The sequence below is a fragment of the Phodopus roborovskii genome, unplaced genomic scaffold (assembly GCF_943737965.1).
Source record: "Phodopus roborovskii unplaced genomic scaffold, PHOROB, whole genome shotgun sequence".
In the NCBI taxonomy this organism is placed as follows: Eukaryota; Metazoa; Chordata; class Mammalia; order Rodentia; family Cricetidae; genus Phodopus; species Phodopus roborovskii.
Genome location: NW_026126651.1, coordinates 10,778,557 through 10,803,538, shown reverse-complemented (window position 1 = coordinate 10,803,538; position 24,982 = coordinate 10,778,557). Strand labels below are relative to the sequence as shown.

The 24,982-nt window shown below is 34.1% G+C and overlaps 1 protein-coding gene across 3 annotated transcripts in view; it reads right to left on the bottom strand.

Moving 5' to 3' along the window:
* Nucleotides 1-10,467: 10,467 nt before the first annotated feature.
* Ube3a (ubiquitin protein ligase E3A) overlaps nucleotides 10,468-24,982 on the bottom strand; it is a 72,668-nt gene continuing 58,153 nt past the window's right edge. For all 3 annotated transcript variants that reach the window (XM_051174326.1, XM_051174328.1, XM_051174329.1), the window contains 6 exons: nucleotides 24,765-24,970; nucleotides 23,812-23,976; nucleotides 22,382-22,537; nucleotides 22,216-22,289; nucleotides 11,739-11,882; nucleotides 10,468-10,639 (listed from right to left, as the gene is read on the bottom strand). In XM_051174326.1, the coding sequence (XP_051030283.1) occupies nucleotides 10,519-10,639; nucleotides 11,739-11,882; nucleotides 22,216-22,289; nucleotides 22,382-22,537; nucleotides 23,812-23,976; nucleotides 24,765-24,970 (866 nt within the window). In that variant the 3' untranslated portion in view covers nucleotides 10,468-10,518. The remainder of the gene's footprint in view (nucleotides 10,640-11,738; nucleotides 11,883-22,215; nucleotides 22,290-22,381; nucleotides 22,538-23,811; nucleotides 23,977-24,764; nucleotides 24,971-24,982) is intronic.

Here is a 24,982-nt window from a genome sequence, read left to right as displayed (position 1 = left end):
ATATTTCCTCTTCCTCTTTTTAAAATGTTCAAGTATTCATCATAGAAGTGAGAAGCTAAACTATTCTTCAGCATTTTAATTACCATCCTATTTTCTCAAGGCGTAATGTTTCTATTGAGATGTATGCTACACATATGAGAGGACTTATACACTGTTTTCAACATACTCAGTCTTTTCCTGGTGTGTGTGGAACACAAGATTACAATTATATCCTGGGACATAATATATAGATTAATTCTAGATATCTTTTTCCTGGTATAGGAAGTTTCCTGTCATGAATATTTGTCTCTAAACCTTTCTCATTTTATCTTGGACTCAGATCTTTCAAATATTTGTCCTGTTACAACACGCTGTGATGTTAATTTAACCCAGGGAATCGGGTAAGCAAAACAAATGTGCCAACTTCAAGCTCAAATGTTTGTCTTTTAATAGTGTCCCACCAATTCACAAGCTTTTTCATTAGTTATTAATTTTTCTCTTCTCTTTATATATTTTCAGATAATCATCGAGGTAAGATTTTTATTTTGATCAACTTATCATTTCATTAATGTTATTTCCAGGTCCAACTTTGTTTGCTAATATTTCTATCTTTTATCCTTACAGTCACTTATTCCTCAATCATTAAACTTAGATGTCAGTTGAAGTTTGGTGATGTATTTTGGAGACCTAATAGATAATTATTTTCATGACTGTCACATAATCTCTCTAGTAGTTTTCACATTTCTGTCTCTTTGTGACTAGTCATTTGTTTTTCCCCATCTTACAATAATTCTGTCATCACTTTTGATTCTTGTAATAAGTCTTGGCATTTGTATACTACAGTAGGTACTCATTCCAGGTTTTACAGTCTTCCTTTAAAATTGCCTGTTCAAAGATCCTGAACAGATTACTGTGGCCTCTGAGCACACACTACCAATACCGCCTTTGAAACACTAAGAAGTCATCCCATTACAACACTGGCACTATCTGGCACGCTAGACTGGAATCTTGTGTGTATTGATTAAGGCACAGATTTGAGAAATACTCAAAACCTACAAGCTACTAAGACTAAACCAGCACTAAAATTTGTCTAAATTTCATCACCAGCAAGCCCCCGGTAGTCAACTAGGATTGTATAATATAAGCAAATGCAGATCTATTCCATCTGGTTGGCACTGGATTTTCCTGCCTGATACTGGGGAATGTGCTGAAGCTCAAATCACAAGCATCTTCTTTCAGAGGCCACAACATTCTACTCAATAGTTTCATTTTCTGGCCTGGTGAGTATTGGGGGTCCTTAGTAAAATCCCATGTTTATTTATCCATTTTATTCACTGTAAGGATGGAATACCATATTTTATGAATACCCTGATTTGTTTATACAATAGTCTATGGATATTTTGATTTTTCTCTACATACTGATTATTTTAAAGTGTGCTGCTTTGAAAATTGGTGGAAAGTTTTTGAAGTTTTCAGTTCATTTGGTAATATACTTGTACATCACATCAAGTCATATAATTCTTTCTACCATGTTAGCACAACTTTCCATTCCTATTAATAGATAAAAATTCTAATTTCTCCACATACTTATCAATATTTAATTCTGCTCCTTGAAAAGGAAAGTCATCTAATGGGTATAATAATGCATCTAATTTCAATTTAGTTTGCACTTGACTAAGGGAAAGTAATGTTGGCACCTTTTTAGGTCCATGTCACTAAGAGAATGTATGCTTTAGAAGTTTAGATGTCTTTTACTACTCTGTCCATTATTTAACTTAGTCTGCTTGGCTGCAGAATTACTATATGCATAATTCATACATATTTTAGAATTTCTCAGTTTCTCTTCTGTTACTGATTTATTGGTTCATTCCATCTTAATCAAGAAATGTTTATATGGTGATTTAAAATTTTATTGTCCTTCCTTTTTAGCTTTAGTTTTTGGAAACAGGGTTATGATATGTAGCCCAGGCTTATATCAGTTTCCTGAGTGTGTACTTTAAGGCATATGCCACCTGACTGGCATGAAAAATTAAGACTGGATTTGTGGCTTAATATATAGATTTTCTTAAAAAAATTTCCAGGTGGAACAAAGAAAAACATATATTCTACAACCTTTGGGTGAGTACTATTGATTCTTAGGTCTGACTTAACCTACACTGAATTCTTTTATTTTTTTATCAGTCATAGTTTTTTTTACCTATTACTGAAGATATGGTGTAACTGTCCTTTCCCCTTTCAGTTCTGTTAATGGTTACTTTATATATTTTAGAGGTTTGATTTGATATTTACAGCATTGCCTTAATCAACTGACTCTTTCAATCCCTACATACTATCCTTTGTCTCCTCTAATCATCTCATTTTTAAATAGTGTTTACCATCATTCTGCCAAGTCTGAATATAGATCTCCTTTCCTACCCTAATTAACTTTGTATCATATTTGCATACAGAGCCTTTTGCCCATTCTTTCTCTGTTGACTTGCTTTTTTTCTGTTTTTTTTTTATGTCCCTTTAATTTGATGCATTTCATTTATATTTAAAAGGATTGATGACAAAGAAACATGCACTGAAAATAATTTGGCTTTTCTGTCTCATATTCATACATACATACACACACACATATGCCAATGACAAGTGAATTGCAAAGCACAAATCATATCTTTATAAAATGTACATAAAACATGGACTTTTTAATTTCTAAAATCCTACACAATCAAAACTGGAATGAAAAACCAAAATTGCAGTAATACTGTTTAACCCATGATCATTACAACTTGAGATGAGTCTGAATTATTATCTTTCATGTTAACCTGAGACTATGTATTTACTTAAAACTGGGTTTCACTAAGTAGTCCTGGCCTTAAACTCAGAGATCCTCTTGCTTCTGCCTCCCTAATGCTAAAGGTGACCAAGTTTTCTCACAAATCTTTTTTAAGGGCATTTTCCATGTTAGGCAAGCACTATTTCAATGCAGGAAATCAACAACCCTGAATGCCTTGAAATTTGTTTTAGGGTTGAGTATGGAAAGTGCTCAAAATATAAATGAAAAAAAAAAAAGTACATTATCACTGTTGTGTGAGGTTTTCTATGTTATTTAAGGTAGTTAGCAATGTTATCCAAGCATTATACTGTTATAGAAAGTATATTCATACTTTGATATTGATCCCTTAAGCACAACTACAAAGAAAACTAAGTCCCTAAACTTAAGAAGCTCGATCTACTAAGTAGAACACGGATAAAGTCAAGCCAACCAATAAACCAATTATTTTTTTTTTCTCATTTTCCTTTTTTGTGTGCTAACTCTCAAATGATAGTACTTCCATGGACTTTGTCTTTAGTCTTCTCCCTTCATTTTTAATCCCAAACCATAATCAACTAGGGAAATAGTAGAAAGGATTGCCATGCTCTGGGCACACATTTCTATCATCTGCAAAACTTCCCCTAGACTTACACTTGATTTGGGACATGTCTCCTTGAATACTTTTAGGCACTTCACATAACATATGATTCAGCATACCACAAAACTCCCTCCCCAATTTGTCCCAGTGCAAACTCAATAGGAACCAAATCAAATATGTTGAACTATTGGTTTGTTATCTTCTCTATCCCATCCACTATTTCTTCTCTTCTATCACACTATGTATTTCTGGGATTATAACAACCTCTTAAATGAAAAGAATATATAAGCACTAAAGACATTCCCAGTTCATATGGTAATGGAAGCATGAATCTGTCTTTGCCTCTTAATATCTGGTAAATAAAATCTAAGTCTACCACTGCATGATCGGTGTAGCTGTCCAATCGCATCCTAACGCTATCAAGTCCCCATACTCCAGCTGTTATAATGTTCTTCTTATTTGCCTGGTACATACCTAATCCTTTATCATATAAACATAGTTGCTGGACCTGAATTCAGCACAAACTATGCATTTATACACTATTAAAAATACTCTGGGCTTTGGATATATGTGTAGTTCAATAAGATCCTCTCTGTGTATGACACATTGAGCAAAGCAGATCTAAATTAATCTGAAGTATCTAGCTAGCAACCTGAGAAACAGCAAACTACCTGGGAAAAAAAATGTTAATGAAAAATTTGGTTCCTGTTAGATAGTAATAATTTTAAAAATCTTTAACACAGAGATCTTTATCATGGATAATATTCCACATTTATTAAATCCTTTGCAATAGGCCTAATGATGCAGATTTTATGTTCTGTAATGTTGGTGAGGTATATTTTTCTTTAATTTCTAAACATGGTCACTGTATTTTTCTTCTGGTGATGAAACTCAATCTTAGAGACATTGTGGAACATATTCAGGAAACAAAATTTTATTTTGTGATCAGCGAATATCTCATAGTAGTGGAATATTAAAATGCCCAACTGCTAACTGAATATTTAAGTCTTCCTGCTCAGCTCTTCGAATAGATGTAAACCTTGAATGTAGGGCCTATAGCAACTTGCCATCATTGCCTCACCCACATAAACATTTCTTACATGGTCCTTCAGGCTTAACAACTACTTAGGGCACTTCTGCACTAGAGGAAATCTTCTATATGTCTTAGGATTATGAAAAGTGGTAGATGAGAGTGGGGTGTTAATACTGTTTCAAGAACTTACCTTCTTGGTAAGCACACCTGAGAGTGTTTGGCTTGGCTGTTGTCAAGCTTTCCTACCCAGAAAACTTTTTGATTGCATATCACTCAACTTATAGATGTGTGGCTTATTAAGGGTAACTCTCTTGAGACAGCTGATGGCTTACCTCTTTTAACAATGACGTATAGCTCATGAGAAACACCCACCTTGACCAAAGATTGGTGTAAGTGCCCTCTATTCAGCTGCCAAAAGCTCAGGCATGTCTTACCTTGGAATCCTAGCAAGAGTCATTTACCACTCCTGAGTCAACCAGTATTTAAAGATTACATAATAACTATCAAAGCATATTATTTCAAACACACATCACTGTGTTTAAGAACAGTTGGAAATCTCCTGGCATATTTTGAGACCACTATTACCTGACAGCAAAACCAGATAAGGATAAGAAAAAAATTACAAACCAATATTTTTATGAATATAGATGTAAATATGCTAAACAAAATACTAGCAAACCAAATCCAGCAGCATAGAAAATGGTTTATGTAGCATAGACAAGTGGGGTTATTCCAGGAATGCAAGGTTTGTTCAATATACAAAATCCATCAATGTAATACAACATATCAATAAAGGACAAAAACTACATGACAACCTTAATACAGAAGCATTTGACAAAATTCAATACTTTTTTGATAAAAAACACTCAATAAAGTAGGAATAGATGGAATTTCCTCAACTTGCAGCATCTATGAAAAACCCACAGCTAACATCATATTTAATGGTGAAAGATCTAAAACTTTCCCCTTAACAAGGAACAAGAAAAAGATGTCCACTCTTGCCACTTCTACTTAGTATTATACTGGATGTGCTAGCCAGGGCACTTAGGCAGGAAAATCAAATAAAAAGAATCCAGATTGGAAAGGAAGCAAAAGTATTTCTATTAACAGAAGCAAAATCTTGTATATAAAAACTAAACAAAATTAAATTAAATTAAAAACAGAATCAGCTTAGAATAGCTGTAGTGTATATGTAAGGTCAATACACAAAATTCAATTCTTTCTAGATGCTAGCAACGAATAATCCAAAAAATAAAACAATGATTTGTAATAGCATCAAGAAGAATACCTTTGAAAAACATTTAACCCCCCCCTTCCACAAAAAAAAAAAAAAAAATCAAGATGTATACACTAAAATCTATAAAACAGCACTGAAAGAAATTACAGACCTAAATAAATGGAAGGACACTCCATGTTTATGGATTAGAAAATTTAATACTGTTAAAATACCAACATACTTTAATCTGATATATCGAATCAACACAGAAACTATCAAAATCACATGTGTTTGTTACAAAGAAATTAACAAATCAAATTGATCCTAAAATCCATGTGGAATGCAAGGGACCCAGAATAGGTAAAATGTTCTTGAAGTAGAACAAAGTTGGTGGACTCTATAACATCCTAAATTCAAAACTTACTACTGAGCTACAATTAAGACAATGTGGTATTGGCTTAAGAACACATAGGACAAAGGATGGAAGTCGAGGAGTACATTTTTACAGTCACTTGTGTGGGGGTGGGGTACGAATTTGTTTTGTTTTTCACAAAGATGCCAATCCCACTCATAAAGAAATGATTATTAGTCTATGTAACAATTACTTATTTGTTCTACTAGATATTCACATATCAAAGAATGAAACTGGGTCCCTACAATGCACCACATGCAAAAATGGATTAAAGACCTAAATTTAAGAACTAAAACCTTAAGATGCTTACAAGACATAAAAGAAATGAAAATTTAACTTGTACACAAAGGGTTCATAGTTGTAGTATTCATAATATGCAAAAAGCAGAAACAACACAAGTATCCACAACCAAATAGACAAGCAAAAAATACATTATATCAATACAATGACAATATTGGGCCATGAAACAAAAAGTACCGATACATGCTACAACAAGAATGTACTCTGAACTCATTACTTTGGGGATGGCGAGGGAACAGACAAAAAAGGCCACATATTATGACTCCATTAACATGAAATGTCCAAAATAGGCAAATTCATAGGCATATGTAGATGAGTAGTTGCCAGGGGCTGGGGGTTAAGAACAGGCAGTCACACCTAATGAGTACAGAAAACTTTTTACAGTGATGAAAATGCTCTGGAATTATATATAAGGACAACTTCACAACTCTGTGAATATACTATAACCACAAATTTTACACTTTTTAAAGGGGTGAATTTTATATTATGTGAATTGTATCTCAAAGATGAGGGAAAGCACATCTCTTCCATTTAAAGGTGGATGAAATAAGGTCAACTCTTCCAAAATAAATCTTTATTACAGACATTTCCAATTCTCTTGATGTTTTTCTTTTAGTTAGCAAGCAAATGTTGGGAGATTTCCTCTCAGGATGTCTTCCAAGATGTTATCTAGCATTTGTATGGTAATTTCATTAAAACCACACAAGCAGAGATAAGGTAGGATTGGGTATAATCAAAGTCAAGACAATGGCAAGGCCTAAACTAAACTCTGAAGTCATTTGACTGAAAGCTGCAATCTCAAACACACTGTACTATTTTCCATATACCTTCCACATTACTTTCCATGGATTTCTGGGGGAATGAAAAACAATTCGGATAATGATCCTAGGTCCCATGCATGTCAGCCTAAGAATCTTCATTTGATGGTTATTTTTTGGCAACGGGAAAACGACAATTATTAGGTGGTCATGTGGACCCACCCATAGCACTAGGAATCCTTATTCCTGGCTAAATGACTTTCACTACGGTGCATTTCATCTCAAGTTACAGTGACTGACCTATTTTGAGCACATGAAGGACCACATGCACAGGTACTTCAAAGTCACTGTAAGTTCTGTTCAGAATTTACAGGAATTTGACTTACAAAGTATAAGAAATGTTAAATATGACTCACATACATTTACAAAGAACAGCATCTGGAAGATTCCTCTGTGAAAATGAGGGACTAGAAACAGCAGAATGATTCTAGGTGCCAGCTGCCTTCTTTACTGAGATAAAGGGAAGTATGTTCATGACCGAGAGAGTACAACAGAAGTTAGAATGTAGAGAGTCACAAAAAAAGTCCTGCTTTCAAAGATCTAGTCTTTTCCAACTCTCTGACTTCCTTTTCCATGGGCTAATATAATTCAGTGAGTCCAAAATGTATGTGTATATGTGTGTGTTTACACAGACACACACACACACACACACACACAAGTTACAGAAAGATCTATGGTGTTCAAAAGAATAAGAGGAAAAAAAATAAGAGACGCAGCAAGTGAAAGTTGCTATTACTATATTTTACTCTGGTGGCCCTGGGAAGGGTAGAAAGGATAAAGATACTCTTAAGCAACTGAAGGGAAGAACATCAAAAAGAGTAGCCTCAGAAAAACACTTCTTTCTCAAGGAGGTTATGTGGATTCCTGAGAAAAAAATTCCTTAAAATAGTTTAAGTTTCAGTATAGCCACCTCATAGAAATAGGAAGTGATGCTGCCCAATTATAAGCATGTGCCACATGTTAACACGAACAAGTTCTCTGAAGCCTCATTTATAGGTTTCTTTTGATAATATATCTTCCTATACAGGGATATATCTTCAAATAAAGCTAAGGTAATTGTAACTGGATTTGATCACACAATTAACTATAGACCACAATATATACAATCAGACACTCAATTCATTTGCTGCAGCTGCCAAGTCTCCAGAAAAGTTTTGCTGCAGGCTGTGCTTTTAAGCTGTAAGTTTAAAATGTTCTACAACACTAAAAGGTATTCTTTTACTCATAAGATATTGTTCCTGACATTCTAAGAAAGCAATAATGGAAAGGCAGCCATAATAATGTGGTAACTAACATGCTGAGATAAACATTATGAAGCAAATGAGAGTTTACTTTTTTTCTTCTTAAAACTTTTTAGGGTATTTTTTTCCACTTTCTATTAAATATATTGATGTTACTTCTGTCTGATAATCTATATTGTCACTTGAAAACTCTCACACAGGTATAGTATCACAGCTACTTCAATACTGTAGTGACAATAAAACTTGAGAACTGAAAAACACAAATTTCTTCACAAATTTATCTTCTTATTACTTTTAAAATATGTAAGAAGCACAGTGGATAAGAGGCCCTTTAAGATGACTATAGTCACATTTATGGGTCCTATAATCAAGGTAGCATACATACCACAACAGTGTTCTAAGGCTAGCCCAGAAAAAAACAAAACAAAACACATTACCTTATCACAATATAGAAAGCACTGTGTTCTTTTTCTCCCAATAAAGTATAGTTCTATTTTTAAGTCACTGCTTTATTTAGCATTACAGTAAATAATAGTTCTGTTTCAATTACTATAAGAATGAAAAAAAAAAAAATCCTGAAAGACTTCTTTTCCCCATTTCCAATGATTTGAAAGCTACATTTTCCCCTGCCAATTTTAAAATATAAGGTTGATTTGCACTAATTGTTAAAACAATCAAGGCACAAGCTCAACGAATTAGCTGTAGCTTGTAGTAAAATGATATACCAGTATGTCTCTCCTTAGTTAAAAATACATAATTCTTTTATTTTCTTATGCAACAAAAGAAATTAACATCACAGACACAGAAGACTACGAATGGGAAACTACATTAAATATTCACTTAACTTAAGCCTACTTGTACTTTTCTACAGCACATGAATATTTAACACTTTTTGATGGAAAATTGAATTTGGGGGATATACAATGTAATTTTCAGGAGTAATAGTTCCATTCACTTGCAGGCCTGCTTCCTGTGTGACTAAGTAACACAAGGCACAGTAGCCATCCTTTCTGTTATGCTGCAACACTGATCGAGTGCCTTGGAAAATAGCTGATTAAACAAGGAGATGGCAACAGAAGGGGAGACTTTGGATTGTCTATTTAAAATCTAGGTAATAATAAGATTCATTTTAAGTGCACTTTTACATGCTTGTTTATACAACAAACTTTCTTTCTAATTTTGTTGCAATAGGCTTGACTACCCTATCATTTGGCCAAATGCACTTTCCCCAGTAAACTTAAAACAACAAAAACAAAACAAAACAAAAAATCCCTGTCCTTTCATATACTAAGAGGATTGGCTACTGAAACAGTTCATTGCAAGACACATGAAGACAACATACTGTGGCATGAGTTGTTTTAATTTGTTGTGCTGTTACTAAAGTAAAGTTCTGAGGGCTGTGGTTCAAACATTCCAAGTTCTCCCTTCCATCTTTATTGATTCTCAATTTTGTACACAAAACTCTTTGGGGGCTAGAACAGCAGTACTTGCACCATACTGTTTCCAAGACTTCAAGTTTCAAAAGCAAACTGATCAAAAAAAAAAAAAAAAAAAAAAAAAAAAAGAAAGAAAGAAAGAAAGAAAAAGAAAAAAGAAGGACCTGATTTGCGCTAGATACAGGGACAAGAAAGAAAGGAAAAAGAAAGAAAGAAAGAAGCACATACTTGAAGATTACATGGTCTACAAATGGTGGCAATGTTTTCCTTGCGAGAGTAGTTTTGTTGGTATATATATTTTAAATACTCAAAAAGGCTCAACCTCAAGCAGTAATAAACACAAGCAAAAGTGATTTAACCCTTAAAATAAATATTCAGAAAAACCTCTCTGTACATACAAGTGAAAGAATATGTAACACTTTCACGCAAAAAAATAATTATAATAATAATAAAGGATTTGTTCATATATGTAGCTGAAATCTGCTGTTCAGCCCACAATGTCCCCAATGAAGAAGGGAGGCACAGACATAGATGACTACTGTGGTTCACTATCTTACAGCCTTTTTGTACTGGGACACTATCACCACCAAATTATCCCTCTTACTATATTTATTATGTTTTTTTTTTTTTTTAAATGTTTTTCTTTTCTTTTTCTTTTTTTTTTTTTTTCTTTTTGTTTTTGTTTTCTTTACAGCATGCCAAAGCCTTTGGCATATGTGATGGCCTTCAACAATCTCTCTTTAAGTTTTTCTTTGCTTGAATATTCCGGAAGTAAAAGGACATTAAAGCAAGTATGAGATGTAGGTAACCTAAATAGAGAGAAAAACAGGAAAATCATTAAGTCATAAGAAATATGTTCAGTGTGAAATGCTCCTATTAGATGCTAATCTAGTTAAAATGGTTTGTAATGAGAAACTACAAATTAGATAAATCATAAACACTGTGCTTTTTAGCTACACAGGTCAGTTGGTCTTTATCCTATGAAATAATGCTAATACGATGAAGGTGATGGTAATGATAGAAACATTTTGCATTTACTGAATTTCTACCCTATGTTAGCTATTGTTTTAGATACTTAACCCTTGTAGTTCATTACATATTCACACAACAAACATACCAAAATTACTAAACCAACTTAAATGCTGAAGTCACTAAATAACTTACTTAAAAGTAGAAAAACTATTCAAAACTATCATTAAAGATTTCAAAGTCTGTGCTGAATATACTGAATAGAAATATAATTGGTGAGGCTGGAGAGATGGCTCTGAGCTAAGGACCCATGCTGCTCTTCCAGAGGTCCTGAGTTCAATTCCTAGCAACCACATAGTAGTTCAGCTCACCACCATCTGTAATGAGATCTGGTGCCCTCTTCTGACTTGCATGCATCCATGCAGGCAGAACACTATATACATAATAAACAAATAAATCTTGAAACACAATTGGCAAAATGACAGTGAAAATGATTGGATGGCAAATACAATCTGTAGATGTATACCAAAGTCAACATACTTCTAAAGATATATCATCCAGCCCCACCATAAAATAGTGAAGTATTTAATCATGTCAAAACTATGTAACTCAGGATTCTAGAATAAACTTCAAAGAACAGATGATAATCCTATAAATTTCAGTGAAAGCAATCTAAATACACTGTTATTTAAAACAGCTTTCTTAATAAACTATAAAATAAAGGGGATGATAAATCTGTACTCATGTAACTGCACAATTACTTTTTAAGCATGCCAATTTTACAACTAAATAATGAAGACAAAATGTTTTGTTGACTTGGATATTTATTTCTATATAATATCAGAAGAGAGCACAGAGGCTAAATGTTGCCTCTGCTCACATGTGTGGCATGAGGTTTAAAGGTTTACAGTAGAGACAGAGTTGCACTTCAGTATTTACCTTTCTGAATCTGGGCCATTTTTGGCTATAATCATCTTCAATTTTCCCAGTCCTCCAACAGGTGCTCTGTCTGTGCCCGTTGTAAACTGCAAGAAGAATCTTTTCTGTTCATCTGTAAACGAATGAACAACTTCCCAGAACTCCCTAATGAGAGAAGATACAATTGAACATTAATTTGGCATTATTACAAACACAAGCTCATGGTGCTACATCATCATTAAGGATAGTTAGGTACAGTTAATATTAAGGATATCAATATTCCATTATTCTCCTATTTACTCATTCATTACTCAACTTTGTGAAGGCAAGGTGGTAACAGACTTAGATTATAAAAAAAAAATCATGTTTTTTTAAACACAAGTTAAAAAAAAGCAATTTAATAGCAGAAATACAAATGTACTTTTCATGTAGGTTTTCAGAGAGAACCGTTATGTTGATATTAATCCACATGTAGTAATTACAAGTTATAATATCTGGCTGACTAAACTCTATGAACTAATTTTAATGATGTAATAATCTTTATGTTACTCTAAGCTTAAAAAAACAACATACAAGATCTATAATGAACAATTTTGGTATCCTTGAATTACCTACTATAAAATGGATACGGCACTAAGAAAATTAGGACTTAAAAGAAATTCAAAAGTACTTTTAACTGGCAACAAAGTGTATTTTATTTTTTTACTTTCTTAGAAGAGGGCTAGGGAGATTACTCAATGGGTAACAGTAATTGCCATGAAATCTGTCAACTCCTTAATAATATATATTCTGTCGTCTCCACTAACTTCATGGCATGTATACCAATGCATAGACATAAATACACACACACACACACACACACACACACACACACAAATAAATGTAACAAAAGTTTTTTAATCTCAAAAGAGACATTATGCTTTCCAAGTCTTTATATGAGACTCTATTCTTTGACATTCTGGTATACTATTTTTATTATCCAAATGTTGGCATTTTTATTGCTGTAAAAGTTTGTTGTGACATCAATCACATTATTTCCAAAACTTCAACATCTGAAAGCTTAACCAGATTTCCTGGATTTCTCCCATAGCTTGTCATGGTTCCAATAAAACTAATATACAACCAGAGAAAATAGTAACAGTATGCACAGCCAATAGGAAACTGGACAAGAATTCATGCAAGAATCCCCGAATTAGAAGGAAAGACTCAGACTTCCATTTATTTGTAGACTTTACTTTTGTGATTTAGCGGGTGAAAAATAGACTGCAATTCCAAGAACTATGCTAGGACACAAAAGCTACACAGCTAAGTTGGAGAAGGGGAAATCAGAACTTCTTTGGGGTGTATCCCTGGATAGGTAGACCATGTTCCAATGGATGGGGTTCTCAAGCATGCACACTTGAGTCATTCTAGGACTGGACTCAGGAGGTTACTTTTTAAAAATAGGGCCTAATTGGGGAGGGGGTGTGGGGAATAAAGTGAATCTGGTAGGAGTTTGAAAAGGTTGTAAGGGGTAAATTCATCAAAATACACTGCATACATATATAAAATTTTCAAAGAATTATTTCAAAAATTTGAAAGCTTTATTGCAAGACGGGTGGTTAAAATAAAAGACTTCTCTCACACTGTAGGAAGGCTGACATCTGACCGTGCCTACACAGCCATCAATGTAGGTCACGGAGGAAGCACATAAATCATGGTCACAGTGATCATATCTGGCTATGTTATTTAAAAGTCATTTTTGTAGTTGTTTTTAAAATAAGAGAAAACAAAACACAAACCCTCAGAGGTCCAGAAATTCTACTTAATGAAAACAATGCTGAAAAGGGTTTCTTCTTTCTAGTATACCCTACATAATTAAAAAAATGTGCATTTAGAAAGCTTAGACGTTGTCAAATATATCCTATTTACATTTCCAAAATCTATCCAGATCAAAGAAAAAAGAAAAAAAGTGTTAAAAATATCTGCAATCTATGCCAAGAATAAAAGAAGGACATGGAGTGATAAATCACAAAAGATGAAAAAATACACCACAAGATAAACAGAGTTAAGGGCCATAATAAGACAAAGGGCAGTCATAGGAAGCTGTGAAGAAAGAGGTGGTGAAGTTTTTCAAATGGGATAGAAATTCTAACTAAAAGAAGATACAGTTGAAAACCTAGAAGACAAGAAATCACATAAAGCAGAACTAAATGTTAAGGGAACACTGTACACTGATGAAAGGGATACCTTTCTTAAAGTGACTACACTTTGCTTTGACAATTATTAACAGCAGGTTCAGGGGGGAAAAAAAAGGAAACTACAAAAAGTAAATGAGAAAAAAAAATGATGAGTTCTGCAAATAAGAAACAAAGTTTTCTGGCATAGGAAAGTACATAAAAAGACTAAATCGTGAATAATAGAAACTCTAACATGAAAAGTTCAGCCACAAAGAATGCCATGGATTACAAATAAAGAGATGAATAAATTCAAACAGAAATAAAAATACTTAAAAATTCTGAAGCACTATGCATAGGAACTCTGGAAATAATGGATGATTTATGAATGAAGTGAGCAAAAGAGGGAAAAATTCACTCCTATTTAACAACTATAAAGCATTTATAGCCAACAGTCAAGGAACAAGAACCAAGATGATGGGGGGGAGGGGAAGAGAGCGGAGGTAAAATAACTGAAACTAAAGACATGTATACCAAAGTAGAATGATGTGAAAAATATTAAATACATTGATGAATACATTGGTAAATCCTAATAAATAAAAATAAATGGAAATGTAGACGAAATACTGTAAATTTATCTATTGTAATGACCAATGTCTCTAAGAAAACACCAAGGGAAATATATAAAAGACATTCCTATAATTTCTAATTTATGGGGTGAGGGCAAAAGGATAGCAATTTCTAGGCCAGCCTGAGCTTCAAGTTCAAGGGAAGACCTTGTCAAAACAAGCAAATAAAAAGGAAAAAGATCAAAACTGAACAGTAATATTAAAGTATTTTTTTATTTGTACTAAAAATACAATTAGTTAATACAGTGTCCATGAAGATTGAAAACCTACTTTGCATCAATCCTATATGACTGTAGCAGGCAAGCAAAAATGTTTCAGAAGTAACCTCTACATTAATAAGGGATTACTTCAGAAATATACTTAAAAGATTCTTTCCAGGTTTGTTCCTTGACAAGTCCTACCATCAATAATGTTCAATAGTAAATCGTATTCCTAAATGCCAGGGTAGAGGATAAACCAAGATAAAACCAAAATTTCAAAGTTTAATGGAGTTATGTGTCACATTAAATATACACCAAGGCCATCCAACAAGACTTTCATCCACATTCCTAGAACACATATTACATTTTAAAATATCAATGAATTTATAATATTTGAAAACAAAAATTTAAATTACATTATTTCTTCATCCTCTCAAACTGAAATACATTAGACTTTGCCTCTTCTATAGACTTGATTCTTAAGGCAATAAAACAGTACTTGCTGATAGAAAATAAAACAAAAAGATAGCAAAGATAAAAAGATAAAAAGAAACTGTTTCAGACTGACCATGCAGGTCAGCATTATAGCATGGATGTGAATGACCTCCCAGGCCCCCACTCCTAGTTAAGGAGCTATAGGAACACCAAGGGAGAGTCAGATTTGTTCAGAACAAACCCCTTGGTTGGTTGCTCATACCCATGCCTAAGTGATCAGCTCTAGAACAGTATACACACAGGCAACTCTAATTAGTCTCCTTCCTTCCTATCTATCTATCTATCTATCTATCTATCTATCTATCTACCTACCTACCTACCCCCACCCACCCATCTAATCTATCCATCCATCCACACATGCTGCATGTGCAAATACATATATATGTATATTATGTATATTATGTATGTATATATGTATATTAAGAAGACATACATTTGAAATCAGATGTAGAGTGGAGAGGACAGTGAAGGAGTTGAAGGGAGAGGTATGTGATCAAAATGTAGAATACATATAATAAAAGCAATGTATATACCCCCCAAAGAAACTGTCTCTTTAAATCACAATTTTTTATTCTTTTTAATTTAAATTAGAAACAATCTTATTTTATATAACAATCCCAGTTCCCTCTACCTCCCATCCACCCATGCCAACCTACCACCATCCTATCCTTCCTCTCCTCCATAGAAAGGGTGGGGCCTTCCATGGAGGATCATCAAAGTCTGTCACATCATTTGGGGCAGGGCCTAGGCCTCCCCACTTTGTCTAGACTAAGAGAGTATCCCTCTACTGTGAATGGGCTCCCAAAGTTCATTCGTATACTAGGGATAAATACTGTTCCACTACCAGAGGCCCCATAGACTGCCTAGTTCTTCACAACTGACACCAATGTTCAGTGGGCCTGGTTCTGTACTATGCTGGTTTCTAAACTGTTAGTCTGGGGTCCATTAGCTCCCCCTTGTTCAGGTCAGCTGTTTCTGGGAGTTTTCTCAGCATGGTCTTGACCTCATTGTTCATACTCCTCCCTCTCTACAACTGGGTTTCTGGAATTCAGCTCATGTACTTAGCTGTGGGTGTCTGCTTCTGCTTCTATCAACCTTCCATGAAGGCTCTAGGATGGCATATAAGGTAGTCATCAATCTCATTATCGGGGAAGGGCATTTAAGGTAGCCTCTTCACTATCGCTTAGGTAGTTAGTTGGGATCATCCTTGTAGATCTCTGGACACTTCCCTAGTGCCAGACTTCTCTTTAAACCTATGATAGTTCCCTCTATTAAGGTACAGAAAAGAACAAGCCAAAAGGACTGCAATTAACCTTGAAATTTAAGAGAAGCAGAAAAGATTCATAAGGCAAATGAATCCAAAACTTGAAAAGGAAGGCTCTATTTACTTAATAAGGTGAGCATGAAAACCACAGTTGAACAAATAACTAAGGAAAGAGAAGCACAAAGAAGAATTGAAGAACAACTCTGTGTGAACTAAATCAGAAGCCGGAAACACAAAAATGCACCAACTGTAAAAGTGTACCACTTAGATATAAAGTAACAGGAGAGGCTGAGCCAGAAATTCCAAGTTGATTTGAGGGAGAATTGTTGTGGGAAGTAGAATATGACAAGTAGATTCAAAGATGTTTATTGGTATTATTTACCAAAAGAAGCATAGAATAAATGCTGTATGGTTAGTTAGTACCTCTATTTTTATTATAGAAAGTAAGAACTAAGTGACACTGGGATGGGAGGAATCATTTTTCTCTTTTTTTTAGCAGACAACAAATGGGCTCTCTTCATCTCCCCTTGGTACTTCATTTCTCTAAGTTTCTTGCTACATATACCTGCTCTGTGAGGGAGCAAAACAAAAAAACAAAACAAAACAAAACAAAAAAAAAAGGAACAGAGGTATCATTATATTAATTTCTTACTTTAAATCTTCAACTAAAGAGTAAACATTCTTTTACAAATGAACATTAGATTTATCATTGTGTTGTTGAAAAATTCAAGAAGTATTTGACAAAGGTAGAAAATTTACTCATTCTCTCAGAACTTAAAGCACAGGCTGTGGATGTCCCGTGTATGCATGTGTGTGCGTGTGCGTGCGTGTGCGTGTGTATATAAAATTTTAAATGAATGAATTTGAGTGTTCACATCAGAAATTAACCTAACAATTGGAACCTAAGGATTCGAGTGACCCTTTTTTTTTTCCATAAGTGTATGTAATTTTGACTGTTTTATTTCAAAGTCTTTCTGAAGAAGATATACCAATGAAATGCAATAAAATTTTTCATGGGAAAGGAACATGAACAACAACAAATCAAAAATGACTTAAACAACTGCCACACAAAGCTTGTAGATTAAAATGGGCATAGAATATAATGTTCACAAATGTATAGTGTGTTCCTGATGAACACATTACAAGAAACTATTTGTATTTCATGCAGGAGCAAAGATTTTCAACTAATTCAAGGTCAAGATCTAAGAGAATTAGATACAGGAATAAGAAATACAATTTTTAATTTAAAACTCTAGAAGTAGACCTGAAGAGGTGGTTTAGTAGTTAAGAGCAACAGCTGCTGTTACAGAAGACCCAAGTTGGATTAATGATAGCTACAATGAGGGCTTACAACCATCTTCAACACCAATGCCAGGACTCCCTCCTCTGGCCTCAGCAGACACTGCACACATACATTGCATGGATACATGTAAGCAAGCCACCCATACACATAAAATTAAAAAAGAAAAATCTATCTTCAAAAACAAGTCTATAAGTAATTAGTCATGAAGTTATATTGAGTTACATCATATTTTAATTTACAGAAACATAATTTTATTTTACAATGTAAATTCATAATAAAGTTACTTTTTAAAAAAAAATGAAAAACAAACTGAGGATCAAAATAAAACATCACAAATTTTTATCAAATAGTATACATGTGAAAACTTTGTCCATCTTGAAGATATCAACAAGAGATGAAAACAATAGACATTAAAGCTAAAACAATAAACAGAGTAAACTAAAACTAAAATTCTCAATTAAAAGTCTATGAAAGAACTAGTTCAGAGTTGCAAAATTTAGAAAACATTAGCAGAAAGAGAGCTTTAAAAGATGTGACAAAGCTAAGGTATAATTAAAAATAAATTTTAAGAATTATGCCAATATAAAGAAACTAAAGCTAAATTCAAAAATATATATTAAGGATAAACACACAAATTTTGCCTTTTAAAAACGTTAGGTTAAAATCTGAGGGATCAAAAAACAAAGACATTACACAATGCTAGACATTTCTTTTTGTTCAAATACAGTGTTACCAAGCACTTAAGAGGATTTCTGCTAAGACTAGTTCTGTCCCTGAAGTGCTCTCCTAAGCACTAAGCCTAAGATAAACACGAGTTGAGCTACTGATGGGGGAACCAGCAACAAGGAACCCTCAACAAGCTACATGAAGTACATATTCCCTAGCATGCAATTAGGTGGGGATTATTCTTTAAAGACAAGATGTATATATTGTTGAGAAAAAACCTTGCAAGCAGTACCAGAAGGGACTGGGCAGAGCCTGAGTAGAATGAGATTTAAAAAAAAATAGAGAGAACCAAAGTCTAAGAAAATCAGTCAGTGGAACAATTTACAACATGAACTACCCTAACAAAATGACTGCCAATAAACAATTTAAATATGATCACGAGTCTCTTGACTTAACAGCTGAAATGTTCAAGATATGATTTAAAAAAAAAGAAAGAAAGAAAACTTCCTATCAATTACTATTCATGGTACTGGAAAGCACTCTATACACTACCGAAGGAGAAAAGTAAACATGAATCAGCTACAAACCCTCTGATCTATAAGAATGATTTGCCTGCAATGTACATTGGTGCAATAGTGGCACAAAGCTTGTGAGAGTAACCAATAAATACGTGATTTGAATTAAGGCCCACCCTGTGAGATGGAATCCATAAAAGTATAGTTCAGAGGACAAGAAACTGAGACTAGATAGCCCAAGAACCCAGGGAAAATCCAAAGGAAATGTAGCAATAAAATGACTGCCCCCCCCAAAAAAAAACCTTCTCCTGAAGCAAATTGGAACAAACACAAACACAGAGACCCACAGAAAATTAGCACAGTGAGATTTTTGAGCCACTGGGCTCAGGGAACTCTATGGAAATATGGGTAAAGAGTGTGGAGACCCAAAGGCGAATGGAGAACACTAAGGAATCAAAGCCTGTTGGATACAAGGATGCTGCAAATATGAACCTACTGAGAATGTGGCAGCATGCACTGGTATGCAACAGATGTGATTCTACAGCTCACAGTAGTGAACATACACACCCAGCCCTAACCTAGAGGCTATCTCCAACTGTCAGCCACTTGCAAATCAAAGATTGGTCTTCTCCATGGGGAAACAAACTACTCCTATAGATGGGCCCCATAGCCATCAGAAGATAGAGAAGACAAAACTAGCAGAATCTACAAAGGTCTTCATTCCATAATGGAAAGTCAAGGGGTTTTCCTCCCTCCCTTAAAAGTCCTTTGGCTATATATTATGGCTTTATTCTGTTTTTTTTTTTTTTTTTTTATAAGAGTCTTAAGTATGCAAACATGTGTCTCTACATGTGTGTCCCTAGTGGCTTTTTCTTTGGTTCTTTTTCGGGGGGTTACCATATTCCAATTTTTTTTTTTTGCATTTTTCTTAAGTTATTTTATTATTATTCCTTAGATGACTGCTTTCGTACAAGACAGATGGGAGGAGAGGTGGGAGGACCTGGGAAAAGGGGAAGGGGGAAACTAATCAGGAAATATTATATGAAAAACAAAACTGTTAGATAGAACAAAACAACAAACCCTCAAAAACCAAAAACCTGGAAATAAAAACAACTGAAGCCAACACAGAGGTCTATACGATGACTGAATTATCTGACAAGGCTCTTTAATGCAACTTAGTAATTATATGCTTGTCCTCAGAAATAAATGAAATAACACATAAGAAAAACATCATATTCTAGCATCCAGTTATGCCAGCACCATTTGTCAAAGATACTTCCTTTTTTCCACTGTATAATTTTAGCTTCTTTGTCAAAAATCAGGTGTTCATAGGTGTGTGTATTAATGCCAGGGTCTTTAATGTGATTCCACTGGTTTACCAATACAATGCTGTTTCATTACTCTATCTCTATAGCAGTCAGGGATGGTGATGCCTCCAGAAGTGCCTTTAATTTACAGGGTTGTTTTGGTTATCCTGTTCCCCCCACCCCACACCCATATAAAGTTGAGTATCATTTTTCAAAGACTGTGAAGAATTGTGCTAGAATTTTGTTGGGGATTGCATGGAGTCTGTAAATTGCTTTTGGTAAGATTGCTGTTTTGGGAGCACAGGGGGATGGGGAGGGAGGACAAAGAGGAGGAGAGGAGGAAAACATGAGAGAGATCAGGAAGATCTGAGGTGAGGGAAAAATAAAGAGAGCAAGAAAAGAGATAGCTGAGTAGAAGGAGCCAATATAGATTTAAAGAGAAATCTGGAAGAGGGAAATGTGCAGGGATCCACAAGGATGACCCCACCTAAGAATCTAAGCAATAGTGGAGAGGCTGCCTTAAATGCCCTTCCTCTAAAATGAGATAGATGACTACCTTAAATGCCATCCTGGAACTTTCACCCAGTAGCTGACAGAAGCAGAAGCAGAGATCCATAGCTAAATGCTGAGCTTAACTCCTGGAAACCAGTTGTAGAGAGGGAGGAGTGATGAGCAAAGGATTCAAAACCATGCTGCTGAAACCCACAGAAAGAAATGACCTGAGCAAATGGGAATGCATGGATACCCGTCTGACAGCTGAGGAACCAGCATAGGTCCAAACTAGGTCCCCTGAATGTGGCTGTCAGTAGAGAGACCAGGGCAGTCTATGGGACCTCTGGCAGTGGAACCAGTATTTATCTCTAGTGCATGGTCTTTGGGAGCCCATTCACTATGAAGCAATACTCTTTCAGCCTAGTTACAAGGGGAAGGACCAGGCCCTGCCCAAAATGATGTGACAGACTTTGATGATCCCCCATGGGAGGCCTCACCCTCCCTGGGGAGTGAATGGGGGTGGCATGAGGGGGGTTGGTGCAGGTATGAGAGGAAAGGAGGGAGAGGGTACTGGGATCAATATGTAAAATAAGATTGTTTTTCATTTAAATTTTTAAAAAGTATTTTTAAAATACATCCTATACAAATTTATTCCTAACTAAAGAATAAATTATTTTAGCACTAAAATTAAAGGACATTGGTGTAAGAAACTAATGTATAAATAAATGGAAAGGTCTATGTCATGCTTGAGGTTTAGAAAATCCAAACTGATAAAAATGACAATTCTCAGATTATTTATTCAATCAAAGAAAATTAAAAACATAATACTGAAGTAAATAAAACTAAGCAATATAATGTATCATTACTAGACATAGTTAATATTCATTCTGTTCTTCACATGCTAGAGTCTTACAGCTCTATGGAATCCTCCAAAAAAAGTACTAGTTTAAATGCCTGTGACTTCACAGAAACAGGGGATACCAAAAGGACCTATCTGTCATTTTCATCAATTATATTAGGGAATCAGGAAACTGTCTGTCAGAACTGGGATATTAGCATGGTACAGAGAAGTATGAACAATAACCAGGGCATCTGACTAGAGAAAAGATAGTATTGGTAATACTGTTCTGAGAATTGTTTAGAAACACTAGTACGTATCATTGTTCCCAAATGTCTTAAGGCATTTGAATCTTAAATACTAAAGTAAAGAATGCACCATTTTATACATTACCAGAAATAAACAAAAACATAAGAAAACATGAGACTTAGATAACCATTTAATTAAATTTAATTAATGAAACAAATCATTAGATTATATGAATACTAGTAATGTTAATACAGGTCTACTTTTACAGATGAGAGACTTTGAGGTTGCTTGTTTGGGAAGCAATACAGATACAGGCCTGAATTACAATACACACAAACTTATTTGATGAAAAAAATCTTCCTTCTTAAAAATTAAACACCTCACCTAATCACAACAGACTCTCTGGTATAGCCACCGTCATATTCTGTAGTTTCTTCTAGTGCTTGGAAATCTAGATTCTGAAAATTACAGAAAAAAGATTGCACTTTAACATCTACATTACATCATTGAAAAAGTAAATTATGAGGTGTTTTTCAGTTGTCTTTCTTACCCGGCTTCCACATATAAGCAACTCAATCTCTTCTGGTCTGAATAAGTACTTTAAGGGAGACTCATTAGTCACCATATGAAAACCTCTGCGAAACGCCTTGAACTGTTTTTCTACTGATTTATTGAGAATGTAGTCTGAATAGAGATTGACAAATTCCTGTAGAAACATTAAAAACAAGATTCACATGCTATACATTCACATGCTATAAAAATGAACAAAACTTGCTATTAGGCTGCATAGCCACTTTCAACCCCACCCAAAAGAAATTCTTCAGGAGTATATATTTTTTTTAAATAAATCAAAAAATAAATAAATAAATTTTGGAGAGATGGTTCAGTGGTTAAGAGCATCATCAACTCTTATAGAGGGTCTAGTCTCAATTCCCAGCACTAGCATGGCAGCTAACAACCATCTGTAACTCCACTTTCAGGAAACTAAACACCCTCAGACCTCCATGGGCAATAAATGCAAACAATCCACCAACATATATACAGGCAAAACACTATTGCATATAAGGCAAAAGTAAAGTCTTTAAAAAATTAATTAGATGTTGTATTGACAAAGAAATACTTTCACAATTTCTCACATCTACTAGAATTAATCTATAAATAGGTCATATACATGAGTTATACATATAAATTATGATTCTGAGAGTAAATTAAATAGGAATTAAAATAAAATGTAATTTCACAATAGGAAAGATTAATATAAAAACAGAGCCAATACAATTCAAAGTCCTTTAAATAGGTATGCAAATATAAATATATGAATACTAAATTAGAGCAAACCAGAACATCTCATGTTTTCTACTAGAGATTTTTGGTAAACTACCTACTATATCCAGTTCTGCAAAAACAGTATTTGTTGGTAAGCTAAGCTACTGTATCAAATTACAAATATGTATTCTGTGTCTTGACATATTTTACCAAAAATATAGTGATATAAACTTACATATTTCTTAAAATTATACCACTTATTATAATTTTCTATTATATTCTTATTTCCTGTTCCAAAATGAATACCGTTCTAAATTAATAGAAACCAAATTTAATGAAAAGAATAATTTTCATATGTATAATTAGATTTTAAATGGGAAATATGTATACACACTAAATGGGATCTTAATCATTGGGCCCTGTTTACCTCTAAGGTTTAATATGGTTAATACCCTATTTCTGGTGTTACACTAAAGTTATATTTACCCATTCATTTTCTCCTAATCTGTGTACTCTTTCTCTAAAGAGGGACTGGCAATAAACTGAGTACACTTACATCAGCTCTTATGTAAAGAGTTAGCAAAATGTACCTACTATTTATATGAATGTTTATGAAATTTTTGTTACTGCTTCAAATTGTATTAAATAATTCTTTAAAAACAGTACTATGAAATTATATATTTACAAAACAATGATACAAAAAAAATTTTTTACCTGTCTGTTTTCATTTGTAATTGGAATTTTATCACCATTTTCCTTTAGATCATACATCATTGGGTTACCAAAAAGATCTGTCTGTGATATCTGGAAAGTTATCATCATATCATCTTCCACATTCCCTTCATATTCCAATAAGTCCTTTAAACTCTGATATAAAACCTAACAACCAGAAAAAGAAGTGAGGCTACCAAATAACTTGTAAAACACATTAAAAAAAAAAAAGAGAGAGTATGTGTGTAAGAACTTGTTTCATTCCTTTTAGAAGCAATTTGTCAATAAATAATGAAGCCAAAATTACTTCCCCATCTCCCAAGTAGTTTAATTAAGACATAAAAGGCTGTCACTGAGCCAGGAAGTGGTGGCATGCAACTTAATCCCAGCACTTCAGAGACAGAGGGAAGCTGACCTTGGCAGGTTCAAGGACAGCCTGGTCTACATAGTGAGTTCGTAGACAGACAGAGGTCACAGAGGGAAAAAGAAAAAAAAAAAAAAAAAAAAAAAAAAAACCTGTCACCTGTCACTGATAATACATCAATCTTTGCTTAGAAATTCTTTATCAATTCAGCAACGTATTTCATACTGTGCTCTAGAACATAAACACTGTATCCAGGGAGGCCAGGTACAGAAAGTGGGGGGGGGGGGACCACATCTGCTGTATCTATCAAGGTAGAATGCTCATTCTACCAGGTTTAAAATGAAAAGAGAATGTTTACAACATTTCACTATATAATGAAAAACCTGCTTAATGCAGATCTATAAAAACAACAATCTTTAAAATTTTAAATGTTCATTATACTTAAAACAGATTAAAAGAACTTTACCACACAGCATAGCAATAGGTACTGACAACAGACTCTAAACAAAAAGATATTTTTATATAAATTAAGATGTATTTCTGTATTTAGATAGTATCTTACAGACTATTTAAACAATGGCAAAGAACTTACTGGGTGAGAGTCTCCCAAATCACAAAAGGTTCCTTTTTTCCCCATTAGCTTCCTGTAGACAACCATGGGAAAGTGGACATCCAGTATACAGTTATTGTAAATAGCCAGACCGAGGACTATGCCAATCAGAGTAAACTGACCCTCGGTTTCAAAGGAAGATGGATTAAACCAAAACAATTTTGTAGCTTCATCATATGTGAACATACCTATAAAAAACA